This window comes from Gambusia affinis, linkage group LG14 (genome assembly GCF_019740435.1).
Source record: "Gambusia affinis linkage group LG14, SWU_Gaff_1.0, whole genome shotgun sequence".
Classification (NCBI taxonomy): domain Eukaryota; kingdom Metazoa; phylum Chordata; class Actinopteri; order Cyprinodontiformes; family Poeciliidae; genus Gambusia; species Gambusia affinis.
This window is the reverse complement of record NC_057881.1, coordinates 24796651-24819689: the sequence shown is the minus strand read 5'-3', so window position 1 is coordinate 24819689 and position 23039 is coordinate 24796651. Positions and strand designations below refer to the sequence as shown.

At 40.1% G+C, this 23039-nt stretch overlaps 2 protein-coding genes across 3 annotated transcripts; one reads left to right on the top strand and one right to left on the bottom strand.

Moving 5' to 3' along the window:
- Positions 1-309: 309 nt before the first annotated feature.
- lrrc3b (leucine rich repeat containing 3B) lies at positions 310-22805 on the bottom strand. The gene is made up of 3 exons (XM_044138476.1): positions 22513-22805; positions 4593-4686; positions 310-1476 (listed from the first exon to the last, which is right to left on the bottom strand). The coding sequence occupies exon 3, from the start codon at positions 1328-1330 to the stop codon at positions 548-550; it is 783 nt and encodes a 260-aa protein (XP_043994411.1). The 5' UTR covers positions 1331-1476; positions 4593-4686; positions 22513-22805; the 3' UTR covers positions 310-547.
- Positions 13029-19580, top strand: LOC122843612 (protein P200-like). 2 transcript variants are annotated; one of them, XM_044138474.1, is made up of 4 exons: positions 13029-15826; positions 18035-18249; positions 18916-19009; positions 19220-19580. In XM_044138474.1, the coding sequence occupies exons 1-2, from the start codon at positions 13510-13512 to the stop codon at positions 18121-18123; spliced, it is 2406 nt and encodes an 801-aa protein (XP_043994409.1). In that variant the 5' UTR covers positions 13029-13509; the 3' UTR covers positions 18124-18249; positions 18916-19009; positions 19220-19580. The 2 variants fall into 2 exon arrangements, with proteins under 2 accessions (XP_043994409.1, XP_043994408.1); XM_044138473.1 differs by having other exon boundaries at positions 18035-19009.
- Positions 22806-23039: the final 234 nt, after the last annotated feature.

Here is a 23039-nt window from a genome sequence, read left to right as displayed (position 1 = left end):
CATGTGTTGTAAATTAGACACAGTATAAATTGAATGTGCTCTGCTTCCATGCTATGGTTTCAGAGATGATGACACTTTTCAGCTGTTAGACACTGAAAAATAGGGGCTTTTGATTAAAGGTGTATATCATATCTTGTCTTAAGACTAAATATATATATATATATATATATATATATATATATATATATATATATATATATATATATATATATATATATATATATATATATATATATATATATATATATATATATATATATATATATATATATCCAAATCATTACCTAAAAAGCCATTGCCATGGTAATATTTCAACCTGAGATTATATTTTTCAAAATGTTATAGTGTGGGTATTGATTCAATTCTTGCCTGATTTCACTTTGAACATAAACTCAGCCTGCTAAAGACACACGAGAAAAGTTCAAAAGTACAAACCCTTCTGATGCTCACAGAGACTGTAGTTTGAAGTAGTAAACACTATAAATGTGGGTCCTGATGCGTAAACATTTCATTGAGTCTGTGATGAAGAGCCATTTTGATGCTGCTGTCAGACTACAGTACTGATGTCATCAGCATCATCAGGTTTCTTGGGCTTACTGGGGAGAGACTTGAGGTACTCCAGGTGGCGCCGGGCGTCCTCCTGGTTTTGACGAACATAATACACCACATATGATATAACCATTGCAAACCAACCAAACATGGTGACCAGCATGGCATAGTCTGTGGTCCTTTTTGCCAGGTTACACAGGTCAGTGTCAACTGCCAGGAAAGGTCGACCCTCCTGATCGAGAAGTTCGGAGCTCCTGCAGAGGACCCTGGCTGCGGCCTCGTGGTTGTGAGCCATTCCTCCAATGGCCTGCTGGAGGGCACAGTCGCAGTGCCAGGGATTGTCATCTACAATGATGCGGGCCTTCAGTCGAGCAAAAGCATCCCTGTGAACGCTAGTGATGCGGTTGTGGGAAAGGTCCAGCACCTGTAATGTCCCCTCGATGCCACTAAAGGAACCTTCCCCTAAAGATTCCACTGCATTATAAGAGAGATTCAGCTCCCTCAAAAGCCGGAGTCCACGGAAGGCTTGGTCAGGCACAGCACCTATTTGATTGTGGTCCAGTCTCAGGAGGACAGTGTCGACTGGGAGGTTGGGGGGAATCTCTTTGAGGCGGGACTGACTGCAGGTGACGTTCAGACCGTGGAGATGGGGATCGCGTAGACAGCTGCAGCCCTTTGGACACATGCTGGCCGAGGGGAAGCACAGGGCCATGAGGACAAGGCTCTGGAGGAGCAGGCACATGGGGATGGAGCGCGACAGCCACAAGTCCAGCAGAGTCATACTGACCGGCTTCCAGTAGCATCCCGCCTGGGGCCACAACACCACCACTGGTCCTTTACACACATGGCATAGTGGCTGCTGGACCTCACACTCCACTCGCAACAGATACTGGTGGATGAACTGGTTTCATTATGTTGTGTTGGGATCTGGAATGACAAGAACAGACAGTCAGTTGAGACATTTTATCCATTGTTATTCCTTTTACTGGTTCTGACTGAATGCAGAGCAGGCCCCCCGCCCATGGGCCCACCACCCGTGAGAGGGGCCAAAGGGGTCAGATGCATTGTGTGATGGGTGGCGGCCGAGGGAGGGGGCCCTGGCGGTCCGATCCTCGGTTGTGGAATGTCACCTCTCTGGTGGGGAAAGAGCTGGAGCTAGTGTGTGAGGTCGAGAGGTTCCGGCTCGAAATAGTCGGTCTCACCTCGACGCCTGGCTCTGGTTCTGGAACCAGTCTCCTTGAGAGGGGCTGGACATACTTCCATAGTTTCCCAAGGTGAGAGGCGTCGGGCAGGAGTGGGCATACTTGTTGCTCCCCATCTCGGTGCCTGTACGTTGGGGTTTACCCCGGTGAACGAGAGGGTAGCCTCCCTCCGCCTACGGGTGGGGGGACGGGTCCTGACTGTCGTTTGTGCTTACGGGCCAAACGACAGCTCAGATTACCCACCCTTTTTGGAGTCCCTAGAGGGGGTACTGGAGAGTGCTCCACCTGGGGACTCCCTTGTTCTGCTGGGGGACTTCAACGCTCACGTGGGCAATGACAGTGAGGGCTGAAGGGGCGTGGTTGGGAGGGACGGCCCCCCCGATCTGAACTCAAGTGGTGTTCTGTTGTCGGACTTCTGTGTCCATATGTGCACTTGGCACCAGGACACCCTAGACCGCAGTTCGACGATTGACTTTGTCATTGTTTCATCGAATCTGCGGCTGTATGTCTTGGACACTCGGGTGAAGAGAGGTGCGGAGCCGTCCACTGACCACTACCTGGTGGTGAGTTGGCTCCGCTGGTGGGGGAGGATGCCAGTCAGACCTGGCAGGCCCAAACGTGTTGTGAGGGTCTGCTGGGAACATCTGGCGGAATCCCCTGTGAGACGGAGCTTTAACTCCCATCTCCGGCAGAACTTCGAACACGTCCTGGGGGAGGTGGGGGACATGGAGTCTGAGTGGACCGTGATCCATGCCTCCATTATCGATCCGGCTCATCTGAGCTGTGGCCGCAAGGTCGTCGGTGCCTGTCGTGGCGGCAACCCTCGAACCCATTGGTGGACACCTTTGGTGAGGGATGCCGTCAGGCTGAAGAAGGAGTCCTATCGGGCCTTTTTAGCCTGTGGGACTCCGGAAGCAGATGATGGGTACCGGCAGGCGAAGCGGCGTGCGGCTCGGGTGGTTGCTGAGGCAAGAACTCGGGCGTGGGAGGTGTTTGGAGAGGCCATGGAGAAGGACTTCCGTACGGCTTCAAGGCGATTCATTTGCTTTCAATAGGAGTAACAGAATTACATGGTGCAGAATTAAAGCAAAGTAATCAGGTGGAAATCCTTTCCATGAATTTTTTTTTGTTCATCCAAAGAGTCATTTTTTTCAGTGTGTGCTTCATCCTGAGAGTCTGGACCCTCAGCTATTGAGAAACAATTGGTTTCTGGAGGTGTGGGATCTGTTAAGTTTTACAATTTACATAATCACTAATGCTTAGCCTCAATGCTATGAAGCTTAGCAGAACTTGCCTGCGCTGTAAACAACCATCTTCCACTGTGAAGAGAGAAGTGCTGATCTGAACGAGACGGCTGTTAATGTTGATTTAATATTTGGAAGCGCAGACTGAACGGCTTCCTTCACTTCCTCCCCTGCCATTGCTGAAACTACAGGCAGACTACTATTCTGAAACAGAGCAGAAAATCGACATCATTGTTCACAATTTCTCCTTCTGTTCACTGATTGGCTCGGTAGAAATTCTACCAAAGGGAATCCAAGTAAATGGGAGAAAGCCCAGACTGTCTATAAAGTGAGATTTGAATGGAGTAGAATTGCCCAGGAAAGCAATAGCCAGGCTACCGTCATCCTGGTGGGAACTCTGTAAACTGATGCACTGTTGAAACATCGCTGGGTCACATGACCACTAGATGATAGAAAGAGGTGGATCTGCAGCAGCTGTGGGTCAAACCTGTTGTTCTTCCTATCTGGTGTTATGACTTGTCCTAATTAATATCAAGTTGAGATCACTCTAAAGGATTATTGTGCTATAATAGTGAATGGTCTGTATGCACCATGTGGGTTTTATACATTGAATAGAGACAGTGTCTCTGTAGAGCAGCTTTTTTTCCTTATAGCAGTGCAGCAGCTGGACGAGCAGCTTGATGTGGGTCTGGGAGGTCTCTGCAGTAAACAGACCACCCTGTGTCATTTTTTCCTGATTGTCTACCTATTGTTGGACTTCAGTGTTGCTCCTCTGCCAACAGATAACTACAACAGGAGCTCAGTGTTCAGGTTTTCACAACATTTCTGCCATATGGAGTCGACAGAAGGAGAAAATTTTCTATCAAGTATAAAGGCTGTCTATATTTACAGCTTAATAAATAAACCTTAAAGACAAAAACAATCCTGGCTCCCTTTTAAATATTACAATTTTCCTTTTTCTCTTTTCCTCATTCATGCTGAATTATATGCAGATTATGAAATGTATTTCTGTCAGTAAGTATTCTAATTTAAGCAGTGATAGGTACCTCCATGAAGAAGGTTGATTCTCACTACTGCTTCTCCTGTCTGGAGTCTGGTAAGGTTTCATGTAGAAAACATCACTGTCTTCAGTGGTTGTAGGGGTCTGCCCTGTCCACTTCCATGTGCTGCAGCTGTCATGAACCAACACAGTGAGTTGTTGTTCTATGGTGAAAACTGCAAGTGAATTCCTGAGGGTGGTCAGCTGACCTATTACAGGTTGGAAGTGTGAAGGCCACCTCTGCTCTTTGCTGAATGTGAATTAATTTTTGCTTACTTTGTTGAGATTTACTGCAAGATTATGAGTCACTTTGTAGAAAGCATATCTCTCAGATTACCACAGGGTGGGTGTGGCAACCTACTATTAGTATGTTTGTTTTAGAAAACATACTAATGGATATTAGTATATATTAAACAATTTTAGAAATATAATTTTCAGAAATTATATTTCTAAAATTGTTTTTGTGCATAAAAAAACAACCAATGTTTTTAATGCATCAAACATTGATATGTTTTATGTACATTAATGTTGAGTGAAAACAAATAAAACCTGACATACCAGTTACACGTTTGTTATTGTTCTTTTCTTTGTCCAATTATCTGCATCCGGTGTCAACAGCTTCTGGAAGATGAACACTGGGCAGCTGTTTGCTCTGTCAAAAGAGAAAATGGTCAAAGATAAGTTGAATACATTTAAACTGATCCAAGTGTAGACTGCATAAATCTTGTCTTTGTGCCTATGTGAGAACTTTCTAGAGAAGACTCTTTTTAAACGGTCTTACACAAATAAAGGAGAATTTATTACAAACAAGGCCATCATAGATCTGTGCACCCATCCCGAAAGTCAAATTATGAAATAAATTTCTAACTCTCAACAGTAAGTACACTCCAAATAGGAGTGCAAACAGTGCACACACAGCTTCCCATATTTGGCTTGTTTACCTCTAAACATACAACTGCAGCTATCTATAGCACAGTTTTATCTGCAGGCAAACACTTTTCGTGCAGCAGCTTGTGGCTTCAACTATCTTTATGCATTCATATCTTTTTGGTCACTCTGCTCAAAGCTCTGTCTTAGAAATAATCCCAAGGCCTTAAGCTATAATATGTTATCAGACACTATATTAGTAATTCAATACGCTGTATATAGCAGAAATACAATTCATCCTATCATATTTAGAAATAACACTGGTGTTCCTCTTACACAATGAGTCAAATCATATTATTATCCCCTGATGAAATCAAACAAAACTCTTAAAGGGTATATATCATGCTACAATGGTTTTCCCTCATCAAAAATAGACCTGTCTCACTCGGCTTCAGCACTATATCAGTCTGACTATAATGAATCCTGTTATCTCAACATGATTAAATTTCATAAATGTGAAGTTGTTGAATTTCTAGTTTATCCAACATGATTGAATCACGTTTTTGTTTGAAACATAAAATTATTTAGTTAAAAGTACATGATAATCTTTTGTTAATCTGATAACCCCCTAAGTTCATTTTTACAATGTAACAAATAGTCAGTTCATATGAGAACAGCTTTGATTCAAAGACATCAAAAACACATAACGAGCATGGTCAGTGAAGGTCATTACCTAGTATAATTAATTTGCGCTTCTTTTAAACAGAATTTTTAAATTATAAAATATGTAATATTTAAATAGATATTTATGTTTATAGTATTCTAAAGGGAAGATTCAACAACAAGGTATGAGAAAAATCTCTATGTACCAAGGAGATTCATAGATCTGTCCGAGGACAGTAAACTTTTTAAACTAAATGAATAATTGCTCTAATCATTACTTCTCTACTTCTCTGTCAAATGTGTTATATCTGTGGAATGGAGGAAAAAGGAGCATACATTTGACTTTAGCATCATTCTTATTAAGGACAGAGACAATCCAGACGTTAGCTGATTTTTAACAAAGCCTGTCTGATAAAATGTTACATACCATAAGTCCAAGACATTATAGAGTATGATGAAAATAAACCCTCCATCTTTTATCAAACTACTGTTGATTTTAATGTTTGAGATATTGGATGAGAGCCCAAGTCTTTGTCTGTTGGACTTGCAGAAGGATGGCTGCTCCCTCCAGCCCAGCTGTGAGATCCAATCCCTCCTGCAGTTGCTGGGTCAGCCCAGGGGCCTTTTGCCCTCCTGGAAGCACCATGGGGAACCGTACCTGGTACCGCACACCTACTGCAGATTTCCGCCTGTCTATTTTCATTTCAGTGAGTTTGGGTGGTGAAAAATTTAAAAACTGCTGACCACCACTCAGAGTTAAACTGTGGCAGTCCATGGAATACATGCTGGCAGTATTACCGCCACACACACTGTGTTACTAAAAACAGTGGTGCCAAAGGGAATTTGAAGCCATTAGCATGAATTGCCTGTCGGTTGACGGGAGCATGCCACTGCCTTCCAGCTCTGTTACAGAGGAAGGTAGGAAACGCTACAGAGCTTACAGTGTGGCTAACACTTAGATATCTCTGATTATAATTGACATTCTTGATCCTGCGGGGGGAAATGATTTTTTCAACAGCAAATCAATGTCGTCTGTAGGGTTAAAGCAGCTCACATGATTGTTCTTGCTGCATCTGTAGATCTCAGTCACCTGTTACTGAGATCTACTGCTGTAAAACATTGTGGAAGCAGAAGTCCTAAATCAATACCGGTCTTACTTAAGAACTACAATAATAAAACTATTTGTTAGAAAGCACTGAGTTAAATCTTCACAGAAGCCTTGTTTCCACTGAGCAGTATGGAACAGGCTGGTGCAGTGAACTATGCTGCTTTGTCTGTTTTTATTGTAAAATAGACGCATTCTGCCAGCCCACATCGTAACATTCCTGGACCCGTTCAGCTGTAGGTCCATAGGAGAATGGACCTACAACATTGTGGTTAGGGCGGAGTCACTGACGTCACACAACACAATCCACTGATTGGAAGACAGAGAAACATCAGAGCCTGGGACGAGCACAAGACAAAATCAGGGACAGAGGTTGACGTTTTTGTCGTCTGTCAACAAGAAAGTCAACCTTTTTTTGATTGATGGGTTAAAAATATTCAGTCATAATCTGTTTTTACCCAACAACGTTCATAATGATAATAATACCATAAACAACTGCATTTAAGCTTCAGTTGGTTTCATTAATATTCAGTCCAAACAAGCTCAACAAAGAATCCATATTGTCTCATCACACATAAAGCAAATGAATACATGAAACTTTTTTTCCACTGTGACAAAATCCTCTGACTATGGACCCAATGACTACATATAAACAACAAAATGAAATGATTGCACTTAAATATGAACAACTGACCTATTGCAGTCTGACTACACATTCTCACAGCTTCCTCCTGACTTGGGACTTGCTGCAGAGGACTAGGTTGTGAGGTTTTGGACTTTTCTTAAGGCTGTTTCGATCATGATCTGGAGGTTGAATCTGGGCTCTGCTGCCACACTAGAGACTGGAATTAGAAGCACCACTTCAGCCAAAGTTTTGGAATCAGGGAACATTTCTCCCGGTGAAGCAATCACAGTTCTACAAGACTTTCTAAATGAGAGGCGTCCTGATTCCCCAAGTCCTTCCGTCAGCATCTCGCTGTGCTCAGAGTTCAGGTCTTAAATAATATTCTGATGGGTGCTTTTTTTTTTTTTTTTTTGATTGAATGATTGATTGATTTACTGAGCTACATGATGCTCTCTATGCATAAATTTGTAAATGCCTGCACCTAGTAGTCAGCTGTGTGAATTGTAATCTGTCTAGATGACATATGACTTTCAGATTTTTCTGTCACCATTTCAATAGGAAGGAAAAAAAACAGCCAAAGACAGAAAATCTTCAGTTAATGTTTACCATTGGTTCAGTGAATTGGTTTACCATGAAATAGTGAAGCAAACCACACTAAATCTAAAACATATGTTTGCCTTCCAATTCAAACAAGATCAGCCGAGGATAATGGACAGCTGAAAAAAATGCTAAAACATTTGTATTAGAGGAACATGATATGCTGGATAATTATCTTTAATGCTGTCCTTTATTAACAGAGATTAAATGTTTTCTTTTAATAGCTCCATATATTGTGTTACAATCTTTAACTCTGCCCAGGAGATCGATGGTCTTAAATCACCAGTTTCTGACAGAAGAACAGTCTTTGGAAACATATTCCTATAAAACAAAATTGCCATAAATCCATATGGTGACGATGATGATGTGTCATATGGAACAGCAGAGTCTTCCTGTTGCTGTAAACAAAAAAATACTTTTAACTTTTTCTATACTTTTTGAGAGCAGACAGAAATATGTTGAATGTGCTGCTGCTTTCTGGCAAAACAAAAGAAAGAAATGAGAACTGTCACTTTTCCTTCTACACCGTCTATACAGGAAGCGTGGGCAGTGTGACAGCAAACAGGCAAACAGAGAAAACCTTCTCTCAAGTTTAAACCCTTTTGCCCTAGGAGTATAAAATGATTGAATGCTATTATTTCTAACTAAAATGTACAATGCAGTAATTGTGAGCTCATGAATGCTAATGTGCTTAGCATTCAGAAGCAAAATGAATGGACTTTAATCATGGAGATGGAAACCCAGCTAACAAGAAGTTAGAATAGAGACAAAGAATCAGTCTACCACAGAGACTGTTTTGCTGTTTGTTGTTTTGATGGAGTATCATAAGTATTGAGTTATAATCTATTTTCACCCATCACTTTTAAGATGATAATAGAGTCTGAGACCTGAGCTGTGACCTGTAGTGGACACAGATGTGATCCAAGGCTCAGTGCTCTGATGGGAATGTTTTCTTGACTGAACAGGTTACCTCTCAAATGTGTGACGAATCTTGGTTATTTCCAATAAATAAATATGTTGGAAAGGAAATAATAATGAATATATTTTGGTTATTAGAGTATTTACGTTTGTGTAGTCCTGAGTATGGGTGTTCATAATTTGCTGTTTGACTGCACAGTTATTAAGCTGGGTATAGAGAAAGTACTATTACACTGAGGTAAGTAAAACTATCTCCACAACACAAGATATGTAAAAAAAATAATAAATTAAAACAAAAATATAGAACTGTGCCCTCTTACATAGTTCAGGTTAATATACTGAAGTGAAATTGAAAACCTAGAGATTAGAGTCTAAGCTTTCAAAAAAACAAACTGAAGACTTCAGAGTTGCAAGAGGATATTTTGCAAACTTTCCAAACTGGCTCAAGTTGCTAAAATGTAAATAAATACAGAAATAAATAAATCAAAACTAAGAGCAGATTTTTCTGAAGAATGCATTTTAGAGCAGGACTGTTGCTGCTGCAGTCCCTCCTTGTCCAGTCAGAACCATTCAGATGTGTTCTCTTTAGTAATGCATTCAGTTTTTCCTTCAAGCTTTATGAAGACTGAAGGTTGATATTTGTGTCACTCTTTGTAAAAGTCACCATGAGCCACTTGGGACAGTGACTGGACAACAAATATCACCCAGTGACAAAACTGAGTGATGGAGAACAAAATGACTTAAAAATTTTATTAATTCATCCACTCCAACTTGACAAGGTGTCTTGACTTGGATAAGAATCCTTCTTCTTTTAATTGATTGTGCGTCTTTCAGTGAGAGTCCCTCATTATTCAGAGCTGGCATGGCAAAAACACAAAATGTTCCAATCAAAATGTACAAAATAATACATGTGGGAATAAAAAGAAAATAAGCATAAGACATTGGAACTAAACCCAAAATTAAGGTTCTGAAATGTTTTTCTGGAGCTGTGTTCAAATGCTCATTAGAAACGTAACTGGCCTGTTGGAGTTGTGAGGGATCCTCAGGGAAAACCATCAAAACGTTCTTGAATGTTTTTGCTGGTAAAATGACCATCTGTTTTTGTTTTGGTACAAACCTGCTGCTTTATAATAAACTTCCTCCCAGACAGTTCAGCGCTAATAAGGTCTATCATTTACATTAAATGTGGGATAAATACTGTAATACTGTAAGTTAACTTAAGGGAAAGTCTAACATTAATAACACTCACATGTAAGATGCTCTCTTACAGCTGATTGTGTACTTATGTAATCATGCAGAATGAAGCTCAGTTCCGAGTTTTTTACTGCTTGGACTAAAGCTCAGCAGTCTGGTTTTTGACTCAAAGTTCTGGTGCAACATAAATTAATAGTGCTACTAACCAACTCCTTCCAGACACACAGCACTTAATATGTACTAACTCAGCTAAATTAGCTTTATGTTTAACAAACAGAAGGACGGCCTAAACATGTCAGTTGAGACCATCTGTACACTGACTCATAAAATCACTTCCTGATATGAAGCCTAGGCATAAATTCATTCTGGAAGACTCTTCAGTCTCACCCGCATGGTCCAATCACTGCGTCACACACCTCAGCTGCAGCCAATCAGCATCAGGCCTCACCTCATCATAGCCAATCATTGAGCCAACCTCCATTTATAAAGACTTCCATCCATGGCTCCATCTGCTCCCATTGAGCTTCAACCCATCTCCACCCCTCCTCCACCCTCGTCATGTAGGCATTTCACGCGTATGTCATAGGCGTGAAATGCCTACCTCACATTTCGCAGCACCTACATCTTCTGCTGGGGTCTGAGCTCCTAAACTTTAATTCACTCATGTCAGATAAAACTAAAACTTGCGACATTACCAGAAAAAGTTTCTCTGTGTCAAAAGGCAAAGAAATAAAATGCAGATCTAGGCAACTTTGTCAACACCCCTGGTAAAGATGTACAAAAAGTCCAAGAAATGAATTCAGCTTTTTGCAATTGCATAATCTTTGCTGCAAATGTTTGAAAAATGGTCACCAAGACGTCATAATGTACTCTGAGCATAATCTACATTCCAATTCATCTCAAATTAAATCAGGTTGACAGTTTGGTGGGATAATTATCCATATCTATGAACCAAGCAACACAGAAATTCATCAAACACAATATCAACCTCCTTTTGTCAAACGCCTACCCAGAGAAACCGGCATGGTGAAGAATAAAATGTGAATTATATGTGATGCTTCCTCAGTACAGCTCTGGTGGTGCTGGAGGTCATGCTTCCTTCAGTCCGCCAAAGCAGTTCTGATCATCCAGGGTACAGAGAGTAACACCCGGGGTTCCCACAGCTTCTGGTCCTGATGGAGTTGCAAGCAATCCTTTAGGCTTTGCTTTGTATTACAGCAGCATCTCTGTACCCATACAACTACTGCTGCTACTTTATTTATAAAGCGCAATAAAAACAACAGCAGCTGTGACAAAGTGCTGTATAGATAAAAATCAATGGACATTTAAAACATGATGGAGGTGTTGAGACTGGAACAAGATGAGCTGAAGAATCTGACCAGTTTCATCTCTTCTTAAGCTATTGCTAAGTAGATTCATAAAACTCCCTGCTTTCAAAGAAACAGGTTGGTGATTCTGTTACCCATGTAAGATCATATCTGGTCATATTTTATAGGTTCTTAGTCCTCCAAGACAGTCTGTTAAGGTTTTGTAGAATAAAACTGGATTTCTGAACTAAAAGATGCTCCACCACTCATCTGAAAACCCGCTTTAATTCTGCGGAAGGATTTAGTGAGTTCTTGGTTCTTAAATACAATCACTGACCATCACTGACCATCACTGAGATCAGATGTCCATCCATCTGATCTCATTAAAACCATAATACATGCTGGTTCATTTGTCCCATCATCTCCATGCAGTGCCATGCTGCCTTTTTAATTCTTCCTACCTAAGTACATAAACCACTGCACATCAGCTTACATTGCCGTTAAGTGCTTTTGTGAATTATAAAGATGCTCAAATCTCACCTTTGAATCATTTATTATTTCTTTCCATTTATTAGCGTTCTGATCCATGTGTGGGGCATTTTTGAAACATGATAGATTATGGCTCCTGATCAACTTTCTGCTCCTGCAGGTAGTTATTTTCACTGGAGTCAAAACTCCATTCTTTTACAGTGGATGATGAGTAGAGTATGGATTATGGAAACTAACTGGAAATCCTTAATTTTCTAGGAGGTATGGATTGATTTAAGATTGTGGCAGAACCAAAAGAGTTGGGTCCAAAAAGACAAAACCTTCACAAGCCACCTACTTTCGGTTTCTGGTAGGAAAAGAAAACCCTAAATTAAAATTTGATTTGCTGGTGTATTAAATTACTAAACAAAATCCAATACAAATAAAATATAAAATACTACTAACAATAATATTACGCGAATATATGGGGGTTTCACAACATTCAGTTTGTGACAGTGGTATGTTTTTAGGCTTAATGCTTATTTTGTTAACAAGCTATTGCTGTGGTAAGAGGAGAAAACTATAAATATATTGCTGCACTTTACTGTATGGCTAGCTCCATGGCTAGCTCCATGGCTAGCTCCATGGCTAGCTCCATGGCTAGCTCCATGGCTAGCTCCATGGCTAGCTCCATGGCTAGCTCCATGGCTAGCTCCATGGCTAGCTCCATGGCTAGCTCCATGGCTAGCTCCATGGCTAGCTCCATGGCTAGCTCCATGGCTAGCTCCATGGCTAGCTCCATGGCTAGCTCCATGGCTAGCTCCATGGCTAGCTCCATGGCTAGCTCCATGGCTAGCTCCATGGCTATGTTACTGTCTCTTACTCTGCAGTTGTGGAGTCACAATACCTGGGATGATGAGCGCCCCCTGCCATGAGGCAAGAGAACTGCCTGCCTAACCTCGAATCTGTTCTCTGCCGTTTCTGATCGCTTCTCAGCACAAGAAACACGTTACACAGACAGATGGCGACAGAAAAACACTGTACATTATATACATAAGCTAAATTATGAAAAATCAGTTCAGATATGAAATGTTTTTAACCATTTTATTGGTGACGTACAGACAGGAGGAGCATGCTCTCATAGAATGGCAGGTAGCGAGAGGTTGATTAATCCCAGGTGAGGCTCAGCTGCTGCTGCCTCACTTCGCTTCCGAGCATTTGAATGGGAAAATGCGAAACTTCTGCAGTTTTGAAGAAAAAATTAATCATAATTGGTTAAGCTAAATAAAAAATAATTACTCCAAAGTACTGGCTCACTTGCGTCCCCTGACCGCACATCACTGGTAACTATGGCAACCAGTGACAGTTTAAAAGCCCACTGACTCTTTCTGCAGTCAGGTGGTGCGCGCATCCATCCTGTTAATAAAAAAAAAAAAAAACATCAGACTGAATATCAAACGACACTGTGACGTCACACTGTGACATCACAACGTGACTCCAAAGGCAGAATTCTGACATCACCAGCCATTATATAAGCTTCTCACATCATCAACTTTCATCACAGCCTTTAGAAGCCTTATTGATACATACAGAATATCTTTAGCAGTTTACAGATTTACAGCTTTGTTTGGTGCAAATTTCCTTTGGTGATTTACATCAACCTTACAGTGAAATCTTAACCGAGATTCTAGAGATTTGATTTTAACTTAGAACCTAAAAGAAGCAAAGCTTATGATGGAGACCAACCAGCCTAAGGTCGAGGAGACTGAATTCGACATCATTGAAAGAGAATTGCAGCTACCCAACCGACCCAAGCGCAAGAGGAAGAAGGTGCCTTTTGCTGTCTGGTTGGAGCAGCAAGAGATGAAAACTTCTGTTGAAAATATCGAACAGCAGGAGGTTTCATCTGTGATGGAAAATGGATCGATCACCCAACCTCTGGAGGTAGTCGATCATAAAGGGGACAGACCAACACATGACAGTGAGCCTATTGAGGAGAACCTGGTACCGACTAAAACCTGGACAGAGGAACACGCCCCAGCTGACCAAGAGATTTCTGCTGGAAACATTGAGAAGCAGAACGAATCCCTGGTCAGCGGAGAAGAGTCCACCGTTGGAGGGCAGGAGAAAATAGAAATAGTAGAGAAGGAACAGCCCTCCATGTCTGAGGAACATCCACCAAGGACCAGGCACAATAAGAAGAAGAAAATACCATTCAGTGTCTGGTTGGAGACACACGCCCCTGTTGATCAAAGGATTTCCTCTGAGATTACTGGAACGGAAGAAACTTCACTGGATACCAAACAAGAATTGATCTCCGTACCTCAGGAGACAACAGAGAAGGAACAGCCCCTTAAGTCTGACACTGAAAAGTTTTTTACTGAGAACACTGACATTAATAATGGACCTCTGCTGGAAAGCAAAAGTCTTCAGGCAGCTTCGCCCAGCAGGGGAAATAAGATGTTTTGGAAAACGCTGCCCAAGTCAGAACCTCATGTAGATATAACTTTTATTGCTGAGAATATTGAAATGGAAAATGTTTCAATGGCGGCACAAAAAAGTAATGAGAAAGCTTCCTTGACAGCAACTCAACCAAAGTGTACATGTGCTGCTAAATTTATGGAGACTGAACTGGAATACATCAAATTTAGGAAATATTTAATGAATCAGCTTGATGAAATGTTTGATACAAATAAAAAACTGAGTGCGAAACTAAAACAGCAGAAAGATCTGCTAACGAAAGTCCTCTCAGAGAGACAACAAAGCAGGAAACCAACAGTTTCTGATTCACAGGAAAACCTAAAACAGAAACCAGTCAGTTATCAATCAGTTTCAACTCAAACAGAGATGGAGGAACCAAAAACCAGTTCCCATTTAAAACCAGTCCTTAAAACCGTTTCAACGCAAACGGAGATGGAGAAACCAGAAACCAGCTCCCAGTTAAAACCAGTCTTTAAAACGATTTCAACGCAAACGGAGATGGAGAAACCAGAAACCAGCTCCCAGTTAAAACCAGTCTTTAAAACGATTTCAACGCAAACGGAGATGGAGGAACCAGAAACCAGCTCCCAGTTGAAACCAGTCCTTCAAACCGTTTCAACTCAAACAGAGATGGATGAGCTGGAAACCAGAAGTCACTGGAAACCAGTCTGTGGAACAGTTTCAACTCAAACTGAGGTAGATGTGTTGGAATCCAGTTGCCTGTTAAAACCAGTTTATCAAACAATCTCGACACAAACTGAGCTCCCTTTACTGCTCCAAGAACAATCGTCTGAAACACAACAGGATGGGCATCAGGATGGGCAGACCAAGTTATTGAAGAGATCAGCAGGTAAGAAGAGGAGAGAGTCAGCAAAGAAAGCTGCCTCTGAATTGGAGACTCTGAGTAATGAAACGGTTTCAGAGGCGAACAGAGAACATCAAGGCATTCCAGTACCAGAACCAGTTGGTGATCAGAGAGCTAAAAATGAGATATACTCAAATGAAACGATCATCGGTAAACTTCATCAGGCGACAGAAGAAGAAACGATTTGCACAACACAGCAAGGTGAGGACCAACGAGACGAGAGAAAAGCAACCAAAAAATCTAAACGCAAGAACCAGAGAAAGGCAGCGATGAAAGCTGCCTGTGAATTGGAAACAGTCAACAAAGAGAACGTTTCTGTAAAAAACAAGGAACAAGAAGAAGTTTCAATGCTGGAAATAGTCAAGGATCAGAGAGCCACCATCATTATTGAGGTTCATAAAAATAAAACAGTGATTGATAAACTGCAGCTGGCGACTGAAGATGAAATGGTCCCTGAAAAACAACCAATTGGGGATCAGCAGGTTGAGAAAAGACCATTGACCAAATCAAAATGTAAGAAAAAGAGAAAGACAGCAGTGAAATCTGAAATGGAAAACAATTTAAACCCAATAGTGACTGATCAAAACTTGGTCCAAAACACGGAGACACCAAAACCTGATGTAGAAACAGCACCAGAGATCCCACAGACAGCTTTACAGCAAATAGAGATAAAACCAGTCATACTTTCAAAAGATGTAGCAGGTAAGGATCCTGTAGGTCTTACAGAAAAACTGAGAACATCGCCTCCACAGACAAAGGTTACTGTAAATGAAGATCCTCTCAGCAATCAGAGACTCAACCAGCTGAAGAGTCAGATGAACAGAACAAAGTCTCTGAAGAAGAAGAGAGCCCCAAGACAAAGATTTCACTGTGGAGGCGATTCAAAAAGGCTTTGACTCCATCCTGTCTGCGCCAGTTTAAAGACAGAAGTAAAGGCCATCCAGCGTAGACAGCACTTTATGTCTCCAGATTATCAGATTTAAAAGACTGGAGGGGCCGGGTGTGGGTTGGGTGATTGGTGGGATTTGGAAAAAGAGCTACAGTTGTTGTTAATTGGACATTTCAATATTAAAAAGCCAGGGAGACGGTGGGAAACGTCTCCCTGTGTAGATGTGGGTTCACTCCGGGTGCTCCGGCTTCCCCCACGTTCAACAACATCAGTACTCATGTTCATCCATTGGAAGAGTTTTATTTCTAATTCTAAACAGAAAATGAGAAAACCACTTTTAATAATTAATGGGAGATTTGGAAAAAGAAATGCAAAAAACATGGAACAAAAAGAGACTTTTAGAAGTCTGAACTTATACAAATTGGAAAACAAATTGAAAACTAGTTATCTATGAATTTGTAGATATAGATATAAATATAAAATATCTATATCTATATATAGATAAATCTATATATTATATTTATATAGATAAATATACATATCTATATCTTTATAAATATAATATATGAATTTAGATATTATAAATTCATATAGTTCATTCAGATATTCATATATATCTATCTATCAGGGGCTGCACAGTGGTGCAGTTGGTAGAGCTGTTGCCTTGCAGCAAGAAGGTCCTGGGTTCGATTCCCGGCCTGGGGTCTTTCTGCATGAAGTTTGCATGCTCTCCCTGTGCATGGTGGGTTCTCTGGTTTCCTCCCACAGTCCAAAAACGTGACTGTCAGGTTAATTGGTCTCTAAATTCTCCCTAGGTGTGAGTGTGTGTGTGAGTGGTTGTGTGTCCTGTATGTTTTCTGTTTTGCACTGCGTCAGACAGGCGACCTGTCCAGGGTGAACCCCGCCTCTCTCTCTCTCTCTCTCTCTCTCTCTCTATATATATATATATATATATATATATATATATATATATATATATATATATATATATATATATATATATATATATATATATATATATTCTTTATAAATATAATATCTAAATTAATATATATAGAGATTTCTATGAATTTGTAGATATATTTATAAATCAATAAATAGACATCTTTATAAATATAAAATATCTATATCTATATATACTGTATCTATATCAATATATATATATATATATATATATATATATATATATATATATATATATATATATATATATATATATATATATATATATATATATACACACATACCCAAGAAGATGGATGGATGGATGAACCTGAAGTGATCAGTCCATTAATAGAAATTTTGGGACAAACTACACAAGTGGTGAATATATTGAATATGTCATTGTTGCCTGATGAACAGAATAGTCATTGTTGCCACTTCTGAATTACACTCTGACAGCAACGTGAAGTATTTCAGTGACATGCTTCAAGGTGTAAATGGTTGCAGGAAGAAGAGTCAAGGCTGTGTTCCAGGAGTTTATCCAAGTCGATCTCCTCGGTTTTATGAGACAGTTTCAGTTTATGTTGTCTTCGCTGATAACGCCTCCTGAGTTATCTGTGTTTCCTGTCCAAAATAAACTTCACAAACTGTAGAGCACTCACTGCTAAATATAGAGTCAAGTGTACCACCGGTACAGGTTATGCAGCGTAGGGAAGAATGTGTATCTTCTTACACAGCTGCATTTTCAGTATTACCATACTGACCAGTACAAGTCAGGGCATTACTTAATTTGTCTTTCCACCTCTCATTATATTCTACAACTATTTATGATCTCTAAATTTCTCCAAGTACATCAAAGACTCCTACCAAACCAGGCTGGTTAAAAGAACTCAGATTAGCAGATTAAATAATTCTCAGAAAAAGCAGCAAAAGCCTTTGATACAACTCAATTTATCACATAACCACATTTCAATCCCTTGGCTAAACAATTGCTTCCTTGAGGTGTGGTTTCTGATTTTACCCAAGTGCTAATGTTTGGCCGTGACATATGTAACACACCAGCTCCACTGTATCTTCAGAACCAATCTGTGAACATCCTGGAGGGGTCAAACCAGAGTCCAGACATGAATCTGATTGGACATCTCTGCAGAGAGGTGAACATGGCTGACAGACGTCTCCATCCAACCTGATGGAGAAGAACGGAGCAGACTGCCTGAAGAGGGGAGGGCTGAACTGGAGGATGTTAAAGCTGCCAGAGGAGATCAACAAAGTCCTAAAGAAAGACTCTGAATACGTATGTAGATATGATACTTTGGTTTTCTATACATTTGCAAAAAACTCAAAAACTTTTTTCCACATTTTCATAGTGGGGTTTTTGTGTGTAGATTTGAAGAAAAAAAATTAAATTTAATACTATTTGGAAAAAGGCTGGAATAGAACAAAATGTTATATTCCAGTGGAGTACTTTAGATGAACTAAAGTACTCCAGTACTCCAGTTTCCTCCCACAGTCCAAAAAAAAGACTGAGGTGAACCAGTCTCTCTAAACTGATATGAGTATGTATGGGTGTGTGTGTGGGTGTGTGTGTGTGGTTGCTTGTGCTATGTGTCTTTGTGTTCCCTGTGATAGACTGTCTACCCCCAATGATGGATTGATGGACACTTAAATTTGAAAAATGAAAGGTTTCTCCTATTATTCTGTTTTTTACCATCATGAATCATTTTCAGAATGTTAACTGACCTAACACAAGGTGGTTTAGTATATTTTAATGTCCAACCATGAGAAAAATATGGCTATAAAATATAGCCATATATTTTATAGCCATATCAGCTATATCACCATATAAAATATGGTGATATGCTGTATAATAGGATTATACAGCATATCACCTTTCACATTTGGTTTAGATTGTAACCACTTCACTTTTTCTTTTTTACATCATTCATCGTGCGACTTTGAGTTTTCTGAAATTTAAACACAGCAGTAGCCGACAAACCAACGATGAGCTGAAACAAGATCATGGCCTCAATGATCCACCGAGCTGATCTGAGCAGGTCAGTAATCACTTCAAACTATGAATCACAATTTACAAAATATATAGAGAAAACATATGGCCATGCTGACAATAAAATCTGAACACCAGTTGGACTTGTACACCCAACCGCTTCCTGCTACTAAAGAAATGGAAAGAATCTGAAGAAATATGTTTTTACCTGCTGCCTCAAAACTGCTTTCAGTCAAAATGTTTGCATTTCTCCTGACAGGAGGAGCTGGCAGTCAGGAATCATTATCTTTCTGCTTCTGTACACCGCTGCATGTTTTTACCCCGTCGCCTTGGTGGCATGAATTACAGAGCAGGGTGGACGCATCACATACACTGTGACCTCTACGACCTTGTAGTGGTGGTCATGAAAATGATCACATAAGACTGGGATCTGTCTTTAGGTTGCTCAATTGTTAAATATGTGAGGGCAGGAATATCCCTGTTATTAAAATAACACAAAATTAAATTCATTAGGTGAAAGACATTGCTATGATGCTCACCACAAACGAAGGTTGAATAAGTTAACTCTGGCACACTGTGTTAAAAAAATGATTTCTTAAATATTCCATATTGTTTTGCTTGTTTGCCACATATTTCAGAACAAAAATATAAATATATGAAAGAAAACCTAGAAAAACAAAAAACAGCTACCGGTATTTCTTTTTTTTTTTATTAAACTTCTGCCATCTGTGGTGTGTTTCTTTGATATTTTGCAACTTAAAAATTGAGTTACATTCCTTTCAGTGTCGCTAAATCCAATCAGAAATCAGAACTGATTTAAAAATTGAGTGTAAGACCTGGATGGGTGGGACAAAACAACAAGTAGAATTGGTTTTAGTGATTTGCAATTTGGAGGTGTTATAATCCTCAGTTGTTTGTACTCTGGTTTCCATTCAGATTTCTTTATTGTTCACTTACTTAGATGTTGCTGTTTTAGTTTATCCCTTGTGTTCAGTGGCGGTTTCTGATATTGGCGACATGAGAAACCGCCCAGAGCGGCATCTTGTGGGGAGGCGGAATTACCCTCCATTATTTTCTCCATCTTTCCATTGTGATCCCAGTTATCTCTGTTGTTTCTGGTGTTTTCCTCTGTGTCCTCAATATTTGTTTATATTTGTTACTTTCTACAATAAAAGTTGTTTTTTTTTCATCTGTAGGCTGTCTTCACTTGGGTCCTCTGTCCACACCAACATGACAGAATATGAAACTCTAAAGGTTAGATATTCAAAAGAACTGTAGAAATTAATTGGACTGCAATTAATCCATATAAAAATCTCACTGAGAAATTTTACATTTTATAAGAATTCACAAGTTTTGGGTATTTCTGCCACACAACAATTACAACAGAATTTTCTAATATGCACTTCCTAAAAACCTGCCAAATGTTTTGACAAACAGTCCAAATTATACCAACCCACCCAAAGCTGTTTGTCCAGGTCCAATGTGTTGAAAAAAAGCCCAGTAGGGCAGAAACCCGCCCAATCTGGCAACACTGCTCTCATTTTTCTTGTTTACAAGAAAGAAGACTTGATCTTTAGAAAGTCGTTGTGTGGAAACTGACCTTTGCTTTTTTAGGTAAGTGTGAAGAAATATCTCTTCACATAGAGTGCAGGCTGGGTAACTGATCAATATTCTGGTTACCAATTAGCCAGATAAATGTATAAAGAGTAGAACAGCAGGAAGTTATAGTACTCAGTTTAATCAGTATTTAAAATGCCAATTTAGACGCTTCTACTAAATGAACTTAGTGTTTATTCCATGCTTTACTTCTCCATCACTGCTGAAAGCTGAAATGTGATATTTTGTTTTAGTTTATTCTCACTGCATCTCACTAACTAGAGTTGATGTAGAAAAATAAATCTATAAATATGAGAATAACAATATCTAATACCTTGTCATGAAACATAACTGGACTCACAGCATCATATTTTAGCAGAAACAGAGTAATAGGAGATGCTCTTGTTTTAAACAAAAGCCATTTGATCAGATGGTAGAGACATGATTTGTCTCTACCATCTGTGCTATTTTACTCCAGTAACGCCTGTACTGTGGGAATCTTGCATCTCCCCTAGGTTAATTGTAATTAAAAAAAATTAACTGTAAAAACATAAACACAAAACTCTATTCAGTGCATCTTCTCTCATTGCAGTTTTTAAGTTGGTATGTAGGAAAAAATATAACCATAGATGAAACGGTTTTGTATGCTGCGTACACCCATCATTTTCCATGGTTGTTTTCTATTTTCTGAAAAATAAAAATATCCTCTGATTGAACAGAAGTGATTAATTATTTCCATCCTTTCTTCACGTGCTGTCTCAGATTTGACCCTTTTTGGGCTAAATAAGATTACACTCTAACAAACATAAAGAGACCAACAGCACTTACATGCAACCCTTAAACATAATGCTCTCTGCACACACATGAATGCGAAAAGGCAGTGGATGTATTGTAGTGGTTTACATCATCCGTCAACAGACAGGTCCCCGCCTTGTGGCTGTGATCGTCTCAATGAAATGTCCAGGTCCAAGTGAAAGAATCTCATTCCTTGCCGAGCAGCATGCAGCGGTAACATTCCTGGAACATCCACCTGCAGTCTGACATGGACACAGCCGCCTTCATGCCTCTTTAACTGCCGCATGCATTTGATGCATTGGCCGCTCCCTCAGAACTACAGACTGAGTGATAAGGAGCAGAAAGAGGCTTTCATCAGAGGTAAACTGATGAGAATAAGAACAATCACCTGCCAGACACTGCGTTCCTATTCACCAAATCGAATGTAGTTGGAACTGAAGCTTGGCAAACAACGTCATGCAGCCCTTCATTTAAAAAATGACTAATTTCTTCAAATTCGCTCTACACAGACACACTTCTAACGGTAAACTGCATTTGAAATTAGGTTCACTGCTTTATAAAAAATTCCCTTCAATTCGTCGTAAGAAAACACAAATTGTAACATCTTATTTAAATAATATCTGCACGTTTGTGGATGGTTCGTATCGGACGCTGCCACCCTCCTAGGTGAGCTGTGCCGAATAAGGATCGCCAAGAAACTGCGGCTAAAGCCAGGTGGAAGTTAAAATTGTGCAAAGGCAACGTGTTTATTCTGATGGTAATCAGCGCCGAATGCATGCAGTTGCGTTGCTCTTTTCAGATAATTAGTTGACAAGAATCAAAATGTTGGATTATTAAGAAGGCACAAAAATAAAAATACAATTGTATTTTTTTTTCCTATGGAGTCCGGGTCCGCTGATCCCCATGAAAACATCACGCATCAAACTCGAATTGACAACCCAAAAATAAAAGCCTTTAGTTGCCCAGGTGAAACGCGAGCTAAATGCAGAAATGCCAAGTTGTTTAAAAACAGACATCAGATTTAGAAACATGCAATGTCATCAGATCAGATTCGGGCTTCAAGAAACAATTCTTCAACACAAGCATCTGAGAAACCACAGACGGGAGAGAACAGCAAAGCAGAGACAGACAAGAAGCAACAGGCGACACAAGACCGCTCACCTGCTGTCAGGCTCTAACAGCTGAGGCAAAACGCTCTTCTTCACATGGATGTTCTGAAAGCTGTGATGGCAGCCTTGCGCTTCAGGTGTCCTCCACCTCCTAATAAAGAAGTAGCTCGGCGCTTTCTCATCTTTTAGTCCATACCTCACACTATGAAACACCGCATCGGACTGAATGGCAAGACAGGGAGGGGTTCGTTCATGAAGTCACCGTATGACAAAGACAACCAGGCTGAGCTTTCAGCCGAAGCAGCTGTCACGACGAAACACCCAAGGTGTTCTTAAATCCAGCAAATTCAAAATGACATTGTCAACAATGACAGGCCAAGCTGAAGCACTGATTTAGTTCACAGTGGGTTTAGGGTAGAATCAATCAGCATGTGGCACTTCTTGCATGAATCTCTTCAAACAGATATTTTGGTTTCCACAGAAGAGGACACTTGGCCCAATCCTGAAACACTTTGATCAAATGGTAGATACTATATGATCAGACTCATCATGTTCTGTTTACTTATGGAGAACTTTTGA